The sequence below is a fragment of the Vespa crabro genome, chromosome 5 (assembly GCF_910589235.1).
Source record: "Vespa crabro chromosome 5, iyVesCrab1.2, whole genome shotgun sequence".
NCBI lineage: Eukaryota > Metazoa > Arthropoda > Insecta > Hymenoptera > Vespidae > Vespa > Vespa crabro.
Window position 1 is genome coordinate 9,536,266 of NC_060959.1, and position 15,141 is coordinate 9,551,406.

The 15,141-nt window shown below is 27.8% G+C and overlaps 1 protein-coding gene across 8 annotated transcripts in view; it reads left to right on the forward strand.

Annotated features, from left to right (window-relative positions):
- LOC124424182 (serine/threonine-protein phosphatase 2B catalytic subunit 2-like) overlaps positions 1–15,141 on the forward strand; it is a 200,123-nt gene that overhangs the window by 60,192 nt on the left and 124,790 nt on the right. For 5 of the 8 annotated variants that reach the window (XM_046962874.1, XM_046962876.1, XM_046962873.1 and 2 more), the window contains exons 1-3: positions 5,538–5,685; positions 5,974–6,772; positions 9,679–9,882. In XM_046962874.1, coding sequence (XP_046818830.1) covers positions 5,617–5,685; positions 5,974–6,772; positions 9,679–9,882 — 1,072 coding nt within the window. In that variant the 5' untranslated portion in view covers positions 5,538–5,616. Of the gene's footprint in view, positions 1–5,534; positions 5,686–5,973; positions 6,773–9,678; positions 9,883–15,141 lie in introns of those variants that run through there. The other 3 variants (XR_006942245.1, XR_006942246.1, XM_046962879.1) reach the window with 2 other exon arrangements.

The following is a 15,141-nucleotide window of genomic DNA, read 5'->3' on the forward strand; positions in this document are numbered from 1 at the left end:
CACACGCACAATGATTATTCTTACATTATATATCATTTTTCGTTAAGAAACATCGTAATATTCATTATAAAAAGGGAATTATTTAATATGGTATTGTGTTTTTTAATCCAATTGAAATATTTTTAATTTATAATATTATTTTTTGCTTCGTTTTTTTTTCTTTCTTTTTTTTTTTTTTTTTTTTTTTATTTTCGTAAACTCTATATAACATGTATAATTATGTGAAAGTTTCAAGTAAAAAAAAAAACATCATGCTGATTTTAGTATTTATTTATTCTCCTTAATTATATTTTATTTAGAATAAAATGATCGAGTGTAGTTGAAAAAGAAAAAAAAAAAAAAAACTTTGAACCTTGTTGTACATCGTTTATGTTCCTGAATTGGTCGAATCTGATCTGCTTGTTTTTCATCCCCAATTTTATCCACCCACGCATTCTCATCGCACCCTTATCGCACCCTTATCGTACCCTTCATCCCCTATTTCCCTCTCTCTCTCTCTCTCTCTCTCTCTCTCTTCGATTTAATTTCTCGTAGAATCTTTAATTATCAGAATTTTTTTTCGATATCATCTAACACATCGAAATCGTAGGTATTACTGATGAGATACAAACACACATACGTATACGCGCCCGCGCGTACACAAACACTTAACCATATAAAATTGTATCGGCACTTTGAATATCGAGTAAATTAGGTATTAGGAAGTTGGTAACGTAGGTGCGTCCTTTAATCCGACGCACACATTGACAATGGTAAAGCTAATTGCACAAGGGTGAAGGGGTGAATAAGGGATTGGAGATGGGCACAGGGGGTTGAGAGAAAGAGGGTTTCCAACCGGTTCGGTTGAGTTCTAATGAAGCTTTAAAAGGATTATACACCACGATTGCGTTTCGTGTCAACGACAGTGCGGATTTACATTTACCCTCTACTACTACTACTACTACTACTACTATTACTACTACTACTACTACTACTACTATTACTACTACTATTACTACTACTACTATTACTATTATTACTACTACCATTACTGTTACTATGCGTGTAAATCGTAGGAAACTATTTGTAACGTTCCCTCAATTAGCGTGGATTTACGTGTTAGAAAATAGATTCCCCACCATTCCTCTCTGTATCACCAACTCTCTAATCATCATCCTCCTCACCCCGCGTTCACTTATCCTCCTATCCTACTCCCTCTTTATCCTTTTCTTCCCTTTCTCGGAAAAAGAACACTCGAGTCTAACTTTCGATACCGCCGCCATTACCAGTCCTTCCCAATGGAATTAATGAGAACGTTAACGAGAATCGACAGAATCGGGGAACACACACACATATATATATATATATATATATATATATATATATATCATCCCTCCCCCCGCCCTTGTCTTCTCATTAATTTTCTCTTTAACGATTATTTTTGCAATTGTCTGCGTCTACGTTTTATCAACACTTCGTTAGTAGATTTCGACGTTTTTAACTCCTCTCTCTCTCTCTCTCTCTCTTTTTTTTTTTATTTTATTTTATTTTATTTATTTTTTTTCAAACGTTCCAACGTTAGATAGGCCTCACGTTTTTGTTCTTTCTTTTTTTTTTAGTTAATTTATTTTCGTTTACTTTCCTTTGTTCGCGTCTTTCTTTGTTTGCTCGTTCATTTTATTGTTGTTGTTGTTGTTTTATTTTTTCTTTTTTTTTTTTTTTATTCAAATGATGAAACTAAAAAGACTAAGAGTCTCTTTAGAAACAATTTTCTTTTTTTTTTTTTTTCTTTTTTTTTTTTTCTATCCCGACCGTCGCAGTACTTCTATAAAATTAATCAAATTGATTGACACGCTCGTTTAAGTAGTTTAAACATTTTTTGTTTCTTTAATTTTTGTTTTATTTCTTTTACTTTTCTTCTTCTTCTTCTTTTTTCTTTCTTTTTTTTTTTTTTTTTAATTTCATGAGCGCAAAATTTTTTTTACGGTATTACGAGTCAACAGTATTATTTTCGAGTTTATGTATAGGATGATGGTCCAATGATTCTTTCCTTTTTTGTCTTCTTTATTTATTTATTTTTTTTTTTTCTATAGTTTTTATTTTTTTGCTTTTCTCATTGTAAAACTATTGTGTCTAATAGCAAGTCGAAAAATCAATTGCTCGATATTTATATTGCAACAGCTTAGAGACTTTTATTCCAATCGATCGATCGATCGATTTGATATGAAAAGCGAGAATATCTAATATCTAATCGATTGATAAATATATACAAAAACGACGAGATTTTATTAACGACAAACGTACTCTACACACACACACACACACACACACACACACACACACACACACACACACGCACATATACAATCACATTTAAAATTCTTCCATCAAATGATCGGTGAATTTGATTTTGCTATGCCTTTTGCATTTACATTTTATTTATACTCCGATTACTTATTAACATTGATTATTATCGATAACATGATAAATGTGATAAGAAATTATGTTCTATGGTATCGTTTGATAAAGCTATTCATTGCCTTTCTATCTATTTGTGTATCTCTTCCTCTCTCTCTCTCTCTCTTTCTCTCTCTCTGTCTCTCTCTCTCTTTCACTTTCATTTTCACTTTTTCATAGTTGATATTAGTTCGAAATTTCGGGATTTATTCGAGATTCGTTGTTACACAATGGATGTAGCTATGATTGGTCGATAGTTTCCTTCCTTCCTTCCTTCCTTTTTTTCCTTTTACTTTCTTTTTTCTTTTTTCTTTTTCCTCTTCATTCATTCATCTTTCTCTCCATAGGCAAAATGTAATTTTGATTTTGGACGATAACTTTTTTTCGATTGTATAGAACTCGTTCAATTGACTTTTTCCCTGTCTCTCTCTCTCTCTCTCTTTCTCTCTCTCTCTCTCTCTCTCTCACTTTTCTATTGAATCATTGTTGTTTGCATTAGAACAAAACTGAGAATAATGACATCGAGAAAGAGTAAGGGAAATTTTTTCTTTTTTTTTTTTTTTTTTTTTTTTTTTTTTCTATTATTATTATTCTTTTTTTTCCCTTCTTTATGACAAATCTTCTTCCCCGACGACAGTAATAACGATATTATCGAGATATTAGATAGATTAATTAGAATTTAATTTATTTATATCCATAGTGTACAAAGAATTAATTCTTTCTCTTTTTTTCTTTTTCTTTTTTTTCTTTTCTATTTCTTAATTTTACTTTTTTTTCTATTACATACATATGTATGTATATATATATATATATATATTTTTTTTTTCCTCTTTTTTTTTCTCCTTTTTTTTTTTGGAATATCTTTCCCCACGACGAATCAAAATGGTAGTTTTCATTAAAAGGAAGAAAAGAACAATGGAAATTAAATATAAATGAATTAGATCGTATTTTCTCTCTCTCTCTCTCTCTCTCTCTCTCTCTCTCTCCTTTTTTTTTTTCTTTTCTTTTTTCGTATTCATGCACGAAATAATACAGGTCAATACGACCTGTGTGCGTACGTGCAAATAGAGCAGATCTATGTGAATCTGTTATTATAAAAAGTAGTTTGAGCCAAATATTTGTCGTTTTGAGATAATACATTTTTTTTGTTTTTTTTTTTTTTTTTTTGAAATAGAAGAGAGAGAAAGAGAGAAAGAGAGAAAGAGAGAGAAATATGAGAATGTAAAACAAGAAAAGTGATAAATTATATTTTCGTCCGATTTTTCACGTAGACTAATTTAGTTTCATGTGGTTATTGGCATTTATTATATATACTATATACTATATACACTATACATATATATATATGAAGTATATACATATACTTCATAATGGTTATATGTGTCTAATATATATATATATATATATATATATATATATATATATATATATATATATATAGACATGATGATAGGTCGAAATTCGTTCATCGAGCCGATTAAAAAATTTTACGCCTACTCGGGAGGATACGACACGTCCACTTGTTTTTGTCACAAAATCTATTTATAATCACGTTTTTGGCAACTACACGAGAAATTCGTACGTCTCTGTCTCTGTCTACATTTGCGTGTGCGTGTGCGTGTGCGTGTGCGTGTGCGTTTATATGTTACACACAGAGTAAGAAAGAGAGAGAGAGAGAGAAGATGTGACGAAAAACTTAATAACTTTTGACTATTTTTCCGACGTCCTCCTTTTATAATATATCTATAATATATCTATATATTTCAAATGAAAATAAATCAAAGGGGAAGTGCTTTTCGATTAATCGACTGTCCTGAATGAAATTTATCAGTCGAATAGTTACGATATCATCATCGAGTAAGTCTTTTCAGAATTCTTATCGAAATTAATTAAACGAAGTAATATATTATTAACGAGTACCATCAGGAATGATATATTAGATAAAAATTTTATCTATCACGATGGATAAACAGTGTAATATTAGTGTTATAATATTTTTCTGAATCGTAAATTTGAAAAAAAAAAAAGAAAAAAAAGAAAGGCAAAGAAGAAAATTATTTTTATTTCACTTTTTCAATTTTTTACTTTTTCTTTTTTTTTTTTTTTTTTTTTTCTACAATTATCACGATCCATCTGTCTTACGATATAATTAATACGAAAGAAATCATATGTATATATATATATATTTTTTTTTTTTTTAATTATTATTAGATATTATACATTTTTATATAATATGAATAATATACATATGATAATAATAATAATAATAATAATTTATAAAAATGTATATATATATATATATATATATATATACATATATATGTTAATAGTCATATAATTTTTGATACAAATTATTTACTATTTAATATTTGATTAGATTACAATACTTAATTGAAAATGATTTTTATTTAATTATAATATATTATATTTTTATATAATAATTATTTATTTATATATATATATATATCGTTTAATATAAATTTTATGATTAAATAGAATCTGTATTAATTAAAAATTTTCATTAAGTACTATTCAAACTTGCTTATTATAAATTCGTTCGTTCGATTTATATATTAATATACATACGTTATGTACGTATTATCTTTGAACGATCAACAATCACAAAGGTTAGCCTTGAAATCATAATATTTATCCAATGACATTGGATACAAAGACGCGTTGTCATTTCTAAAGGATATAAACACAATGTAACAAGATCAGAATAGTCAGGTAGTTAGTTTAATTTCGTATTTCAATGATATCAGACGTACGAGAAATTATATATCACGTACATACATATTTTAATTCTAATATATTAACTTTTCGTATTAAATATTATTATTATTATTATTATTATTATTATTATTATTATTATTAGAATAATCGTTTACGCAAATACGTATTAGAAGTGGATTTTATATTAATCAAACAAATCTCCTAATCGTTTTATTCTCATTTTTCGTCAATTAAATATCATCGACTTAATTAATTTTTATTAACTGTACGTTTTATGACTTTTAAACGAAATAAATTAATCTCGAAGTTGGTGCATATAATAACGATTGAGGGAAAAGGAAAGAGAAAGGAAAATATAATAAAAAGAAAAGAAATAAATAAATAAATAAATAAATAAAAGCGTGGGATAAAAAAGGTTTGAAAGTTTGAAAATAATTATTCGACATGTATACGAACTTTCATCAAAAATGGAATGCGATGAGGATCCCACGTCGATTGGATTCACCAAAAATGGTGAGAATGAAAAATTAAAACAAAATATTCTAAATTCGTTTCTAAAAAAAAAAAAAAAAAAAAAAAAAAAAAATCTCACGATACATACATACATACATATATATCAATTTTATTAATCATTAAATATATATACATTCATTTAATATTAAATTGTTATAGATAAAATTGAAAAAAAGAAGAAAAAATTTGTACATATGTATGAACATATATGTATAATTGTTGTATCATTGAAATATATAAAAGATAAATAATACATAAAAAAAAAGTTAATATAAATAAATGATTTAGGCGAAGATCGTAAAAGAAAAATCACCATCGCCAGAACGAACGGAAACATCGTCGATGATTTATCTGTTGATGAAATCATCGATGAACAAACAAAAGATACAAAAGGAGGAATCTCATCGGGGTCATTACAAAATATTTGGTGATCTTCCAAAATTATCGTGCATTAAACGAACCGATTCTAAAGATTATAAAACGAAAGTTAAGCAGGAGAATACGTTCGAGATTTACGACGATACTATAAAGTCGAATAATATCGATGTTGATACGTTCACTGATTCGAAAAATAATGTATTATTGTCCAAAGAGAATGTTGATTGTTTTATTAAGAAGGAGATCAAAGTTGAGAATGATTTATACGAGGATGTTTTCGTTAATGACAATACTTCGATCGATGATCCTTGTCGATTAATCAAAACGAATAACGATCAAAAATGTTCGTCTATGTTATATTCATCGGTTGATGATTCCAATGATGATGATGATGATGATGATGATGATGATAATGATGATGATGTTTTTACTAAAGAGAAATCAGAATCGATGATTGATCCTCGTCGATCAATACGAACGAATAATCGAAAACGTTCGTATATTCCGTCTTCGTTGTCTGAGTCTCCTATCGAAAAAAAATGGCGACCAAATACAAAGGAAGATATTAAATCAAAAATAAAGTCATCTACCCCGAAGAGGATCAAACAGTCTTCTATGTCGGACATGAATGAGCTCATGCGAATTACTAAAGCTTTTCAAAATCGAAGGGAGAAACGTGTACCTGTCATTTATGATAGGGCTAGACCAGGTCTTCGTATATATATTATTTTTTATTCTTTTTCTTTTTTCCTCTTTCTTTTCTTTTTTTTCCTTTTTTTTCCTGTTGTTTTCGTTATTCACTTTATTTCATAGAAGTAATAGAACAGATGGAGAATAATTTGTGTATTGTAATTATTTGTTTAGTTATTTCTATTGGAAAAAGTTGAATAATTTTTTACTTTTTGTCTATTTATTTATTTTTTTTTTTTTTTTTTTTTTTTCGTAGAACTTGTAAATAGATATGATCAAAATTCGATTTGCTATACGTGTAATATATTTAGAATTTTGAAAAAAGAAAAATATACATTTATACGACTCATTCACATGTGTACCTAAGAACGACAAAATATACACACGCACGCGCACACACACACGCGTATATATAAAATGTCTACAGATAAGTGTGTGTATTTGTGTGTTTTATATATATATATATATATATATATATATATATATATATATATCATACGTTTAATACAAAGTAAAAAAAAATATATTGCTCGTTTAATACAAATCAAAGTGTATCAAAATTCGTTGTACATACTTATGTATTTTCGTTAGAGATGTATCATCGATTTAGAAAAAAGTATATGCACTTACACATGCACACATACAAACATATACCTTCCTCTCATTCATTTTCAAAGCTATTTTATCGCATACGAACATGATACATCCGATAGAATAGAACGAACTATAACAGGGTTAGTTATCTCTCTCTCTCTCTCTCTCTCTCTCTCTCTCTCTCTCTCTCTCTCTCTCTCTCGCTCACTCTCACTCTATCTATTTCTCTCTTTCTTTCTTTCTTTTTCTTTTTCTTTTTTTTCCTAATAACGTTTTAACGACGTCACGTTGCATCGGCGTCGCGTTTACACGCGAACATCTTATTCGGGTTGAAAAGTCATGCAATTTGCTGCGGCGTTATGCATAAGAGCGACGTATGAGGGTTTGTGGAGACGCTAAAGAGGGGTGTAAGAGAGTAGAGAGAGAGAGATAGAGAGAGAAATATATATATATATATATATTTATATATACACATACTAGCCAGTAGCAGCATATTCTTTGTCCTAGAAAGAGTGCAACGTACTCAAAACGTTCGTTCTAACAAACGTTTGCATTTCTCCGGTTAATTTCAGCGGCAGGGTAAACAACGGTTAAACATGGTATTACGGATCTTTGTTACTAATCTCTCTCTCTCTCTCTCTCTCTCTCTCTCTCTCTCTCTCTCTCTCTCTCTCTCTCTCTCTCTCTCTCTTTGCGCACAATAGATATCTCCTTAGAAAATGCAAACTACGATAAACGGGTACGCGTTTTAAAAAGCGAACTCCATTCAAGATTAGATACTCGGCTGGTCTGTTGCTGGTATGCTGATGCATCCTTGTTACATTCAACACATACAGAGAGTGAGTGAGAGAGAGAGAGAGAGAGAGAATGAGAAGGAAAGGGAGAGGGAGAAATTATCGATACACTGTATTACACATACCTTTCTCTATATCTATACAGGCTGAACGAAAAATTCCTACTATTCTGATTTCTTTCTCTCTCTCTCTCTCTTTTTTTCTTTTTTTTTTTTTTTTTACAATCAATTGCTCTTTTCCATTTTGTGAGAGAATTGTTTTTAGATTTCCTTTTAAATTTGCGATTTATATCAGACCTTAGTGATTTTTTTTCTTTTTTCTTTCTTTTTTTTTTTTTTTTTTTTTTTTTTTTTTAAGCTTGACTCCGTTGACGATTTGAAAATTTGCATAATGGGACAGTAAATGTTAATAGGTCGATGATAAATTGATCGGTAAAAAAAAAAAAGATTTCGAAGGCACGTAATTAATTTTTAATATCGTCTAAGACCTTTTGGTTACTTCCTTTTTTTTTTTTTTTGTTTTCTTTTTTTGTTTTTCATACCGTTCATTTATCTAGCACGTATATGTGAAATATATTTACACGTTTGTGTAACTTCTTTGTGTACACTCGTAGATTTCCGTAAATATGTATCTTTCTCTTTACGTGTGCGTACGTACGTGTGAATGTGTGTGTGTTTGTGTGTATATATATATATATATATATATATATATATATATATATATATATTTTATACACAAGTTTTTAGGTAAATTTCAACCGAGAACAATCGTCGCAATTTTGTCTCTTACATACATACATATATACATACATACATACATACATACATACATATATACATACACACATAAAAATAGAACAAATATTTATTTGAAGATTATTAACACGCGTTTTTGTTTATTTTACACGAGTGTTTCATAGGTAAATTTCACGTAAGGATAATTCCATCTCACGTACGTTGTTCTATTTTCTTTTTCTTTCTTTTTTTTTTTTTTTTTTTCCTACATACATGCCATATATCATACTTCAGATAACAAAATATTTATTTAAAAGATTATTTATAATCTATTTATCGTTTATCCGTTCTAAATCATTCGCGGTATATGATTCACACGTATTATCTAATTAATATTTATCTATGATATATACCAGTTACTCGTTTTAATCATATTAATTATTTGTTTATTCGTGACGATGAATAATTATTATTAATTAATTATTTCGTTTAAGTATTGGTTAAAATTATACGAAAAAATTATTCAAAATTGTTCGTGCGATACGAACTACGTATTTATTGTTAATCGATCGATATATATATATATATATATATATATATATATATATATATATTTATAGTTGTTTGTTCCTGTATTTCGTTTTTGAACGAGAGAAAGAATGAAAAAGAAAAAGGAAAAGAGAAAAAAAAAGAATAAATAAAAAAAGAAGAAAGAAAAAAGAGAGCTAGAAAGGAGAATTGCGATGGAGGAAGTACTTTTTTTTAATGATTTTTAATTGTTAATCTTTTGCACTTTATCGTAGATGTACCCTTTCCACCGTCGCACAAGCTGACAGTGGCTGAGGTCTTCGATTCGGGAACGGATCGGCCGAGACCGGAAGTTCTTAAGCAACACTTCACTCTCGAAGGTAGAATCGACGAAGCTGCGGCCCTTCGTATAGTCAATGATGGTGCCGCCATTTTACGCTCGGAAAAGACAATGATCGATATCGAAGCACCTGTAACCGGTAAGTTTAAATTATTTACATTTCAAAAAAATATATATATATATATATAATAAATAAATATATGTCTTTAAATTAAGTTTCTTTTATAATATATAACGAAAAATGTTTAATCTTTTTATCTTTATCGCATTGTCGATCAATCACGAGTAAATGTGTGTGTGTATATATATATATATATATATATATATATATATATGCATACAGTATATGCAACTTATGTTCGTTTTTAAAATGTTAATAAAATTTTGTTAAGTCATTATTTACGATATTGTTTATCGTAAATTATTATTCTTCTTTTTTCCATTTACAATATTTGCTCAATCTTTTTGAATAAATTAAATAAATCATCCGGGTATTTATAATAAAATATGAAATATTTATGATATGACTTAATGAATTATATCGATCGTAATATTTATATACTCCGACATTTAACGAAAAAAAAAAAAAAAAAAAAAAAAAAAAAAAAAAAAGAAAAGAAAAAAATCAAAAATGTTTATATAACTTCTTTTTCTTTTTTTCTTTTTTCTCTTTTCTTTTCTTTTCTTTTTCTTTCTTTCTTCTTTTGTAACTTTTAATATCTCAACGTGGACTTTTGAGAATTTAATTATTGATAGTTTATAAAGGATGTGAAACGCGTTATTAATTTTTGCGTTGAAAACAAAACCGATCAACAATGGATCGGTATGGATTAAGAATCGAACATGTGTTAAGTTTACATAACTCGGTTTATATGATGATGTAAGTGAGTGAACGAGCGAGTCCATCTATCACAAGTGTAACCGGATCTGGTCCAGATTTTCAGCCTCATTTCAGTCACGCTCGTGATGATCCATATATGAATGAATTTATATCACAGATGTTAACAATATGCAGTAATCGTGCTATTTTTTATTTTTTATTTTTTATTTTTTATATAGAATATATATATATATATATATGTTTAATTACATGATCGATATTATTAGAAGCGAACATGTTTGGGAAATTTCTAATTAGTCTTTTTTGTTTTGTTTTGCAATTATGAAGGAAAGAGAAAGAGAGGTGAGGAGAGATAGAGAGAGAAAGAGGGAGTGGGAGAGAGTATATACGAACGAACGTATGTTTTCTGTGTAAATTTATTAATTAGTTATTTATATGAATATTAAAAGAGTAATGAAAAATATAATATATATATATTAAAATTCTAATTACTTTTCTTAATTTGTTCTCGGTCTGTTCTAATTTTTTCTTTTTTTTTTTTTTTTAATTCTCGTTTCTTCCCCTCTCTCTCTCTCTCTCTCTCTCTCTCTCTCTTTTTCTGTCTGTCTCTTCTCTTCTTCTTTTTTTTTTTAAACTCATTTCGTACACAATTTTTTTTCCTTTTCTTTTCTTTTCTTTCTTTTTTTTTTTTTTTTTTATGATTTTTACAATCTCCTAGTGCATATTACAAAAGTTCACGTAGATGTTAACAAACGTTTCATACGAACTTTTGTTCGTTTTCATTGTGTTATTTATTTATTCTTTTCTCCTTTTGTTTCTTTTTTTTTTTTTTTTGTTTTTCGGAAAGTACACACAGGGGCGTGTGGCGAGGTTTACGCGCGGTTGTAAAGTTTTCGTGCGTTCATAAAAATCAATTGTTACTTTATTCTTTTTGTTTTTTATGAGGAGGGTCGGAGGGTGGGAGGGAGGGAGGAAGGAAGGAAGGAAGGAAGGAAGGAAGGACAGAAGAAGGCGGGTAATTGAATTTTTCGACATTTTGTTTGTTTATTTGTTTTTCTTTTTCTTTTTTTTTTTTCTTTTTTTTTTTTGCAACAGAGTTTCGATTTAGAAACTTTTAGTGAACTGCTCTATCCATCCTGTAATAATAATAACAAAGTGCTCGTAATAGACATATGTTCAGTTTAACTTGGCCGACTCACGATACAAATTTGTATTCGACAAACTGCGCCATTTCTCCCTCTTTCTCTCTCTCTCTCTCTCTCTCTCTCTCTTGCATATCTTTCGTCTCTTTTTATTCGTTGTCGTCGTCGTCGTCGTCGTCGTCGTCGTCGTCGTCGTCGTGCCAGAAGGTAATCGTGTGTCTGTCACATGCACGTTCTCTCGTTCTTTCTCGTTCTTTTTACAGTGAAAAAAAGATTTGCACATACAAACACACAAACATTCCTTCTAAGGGAGATACATACATTACACACGTGTATTTTTGTGTGTGTATGTGTGTATGTATATATATATATATATATATATATATATATATATATATATATATAGGATGTGCATCCATAGACGTCCGAACAAATATCTCTTGACCGTTTGAAGTTGGAATAAAATTTTAATAAAAAAAATTTGCACGTCCCTGACGTCATCTACAAAGTGCACGTAAAATTTTTCTATTATTTATTTTTCCCTTTTGTTTCTTTCACTTCTGTTTTAGTTTTGTTTTGTTTTTTTTTTTCTTTTCTTTTTTTTTTTTTTCCGTTTTATTTCATTTCGTTTACTCCTGACCTTTTCGAGATATGCGAGGGTGAATAGTTCTTTTTCTTCTTTCCTCTTTTTTAACCTTTTTTTTTTTCTTTTTTTTCTTTTATTTTTTATTTTCTCTTATGAATACCTATAATCTTTTTTTTTTTTTTTTTTTTTTTTTTTTTTTCCGTATATTTATACAGCAGTGATCATTCGCGATTAGTGAAAAATGTTTACTGTCTATCATTTACGAGATAATCGGTGTTTTAACGACCTAATAACAAATTCATACTGTGTCTATATATATATATATATATATATATATATATATATATATATATATATATATATATATATATATGTATATGTTTATGTGAATATGTATATAGACATTTTGGCAGAGGCCTTTTACGATACGTGGAATTGAAAACAGGATGTAAACAGGACATAAATCTATCGGTTTTCTTAGTTTATATATATATATGTATATTCTATATATATTATATACATTGAGAAATGTCGATATTGTAGGAGAGTGATGGATTAAAAAAAGAAAAAAGAAAAAAAAAATTAAATTTGTTTTTCTAATGAAGTACGATATATATAATAATATTACGTTAATATTTTTAACGTATTATCTTCGAATAATCGTGAAAATTGATTTTTTTTTTTTTTTTTTTTTTTTTTTATTCTTAAGTATATCGCGTTAATTATTGAATTACATATCTTGTCAATAGTTTAAAAATTCTTTTTTAGAAATATTTTATATATATATCCGAGTGAAATAATAATTATAATAATATTTATAACAATAACATACATATATATATATATAAAACACATAATCTATTATATAATAATAATAATTAATAATAATAATAAAGGTAATAATAATAATAATAATAATAATAATAATAATAATAATAATAATAATAATAATAATAATAATAATGATAATAATAATAGATGAAAATTTTATATTATATTTACACAGAGAAATATATATATAGAGAGAGAGGGGGGGTGGGAGGAGAGAAAATGATAGTACCACGTAGAGAAAAAAACTGTGTATAAATTAATTGTTTCGATAAATTCTATTTACTTTGACGAGGGGGGGGGGAATGTTTGCTGAAAGAAGGAGCAAAAAAAAGAAAAAAAAGAAAAAAAAGGAAAGAAAAACAGAAAATAGAAAACAATAGAGTAGATTCAAAAGCTTTTCGAGATGATCGAAGAACAAAGATAAAACAACGATTTATACGATGATCCGACCACCCACCACCCATCCACCTACTCGTCTAAGTGGGTAGATGAAGGAGGTGGGATCAAAATGTTTTGAAGTGATCTTAAAAATTAATTATCACTTTTTGCTACTTTGTAAATTCAATTATTTTCCTCTATTTATTTATTTATTTATTTTCTTCTTCTTCTTCTTCTTCTTCTTCTTCTTCTTTTCTTTCAATTTTGTTTTTTTTCTTCCTTTTTTTTTCTCCCCCATATACCGATCGTAAAAAGCAAGATCGTTCAGCGTTTTTTTTCTCTCTTTTTCTTTTTTTTCTTTTTCTCTTGTTTCTCGCACGAAAACAATTACGCAAGTTACAATTACACTCGCATTAATTCGCTCGAGATAAATCACGTTTGACGTATAAAACTTTCTTAATCGTCGACTTTTTCTTTCTTGGACTTCTTCTTCTTCTTCTTCTTCTTTCCTTTTTTTTTGGTTCTTTTTTTTTTATTTTTTTTTTTTTTTTTATTTTCTTTTTTTATAATTTATTTTATCTCGCACGACTCGCACCAAACTCGTTCTAACTATTAAATTTTTTCCTTTCTCTTTGACGACTTGTTGTTTCGCAATGTGTTAAGAGTTGGTGTAATCGTTAACGCACAACAACCATAGTTGGATAACGCCGTAAAATCAGGTCTCGTTAATCATGCTACTCCGGTTTGCATATACCACTTTACATATACCAACCCTACGTGAGTATATTACTTAATAAGAAAACCAAATTTAATTTACTCGACTCCGTGATATATTTATTAAGCTGACGTTAACTTTCTTTCGAGTTTCGATTAAATCGAATTAATTATTTGTACGTGCTTGTTTTGATGTTATATACTTTTCATCATCTTCCTTTATTCCTTCCTTTCTTCCCTTTTTTTACTTTTTCTTTTTTATTTAATTTAATTCATTTTTTTCAATTCCAACCTGAAAACTAATAAAATAATCAAATTATTCGTCCTGAAATTATAAATAAAGTAATAAAATAATTAATTGCGAGAATTTTTTTTAATTAAAAAGAAAAAAAAAATTGATAAGTACCATTAGAAAGACATATTAAAAAAATATGACGAATTTCGTTAAAAAAAAAAATTTATCGGACAGTCGATGCTAGCTTGAGTAAAAAATGATTAAAACAAAATAAAAAAAAAGGGGGAAAAAAAAGGAAAGAAGAAAAAAAATTGACGAAAAAGTATCGACTGAAAAATCGATTAAATTTCCATTACGAAAAATTCATTTAAAAGGAACAAAGAAAAAAAAAATGGCCAAACGACGTTATGAGTAGTCGGTGAAAAAAAAAGAGAAAAAAAAAGAAAAAAAAAGGAAAAATAAAAATAAATGAATAAAGAGACGACAAATTAAAAAAAAAAAAAAAGGAAAATGGAAAAAGAAAGAAAAGAAAAAAAAAGAAAAAGCATTTGCTTAAAACAATAATCCGGCTAATTGAATGCTTGCGGAATGAAAGAAAAGAAAGAAAGAAAAGAAAAAAAAAGAAAAAAAAAGAAAGAAAAAAAAATGAAGTAAATAAATAAATAAAGATA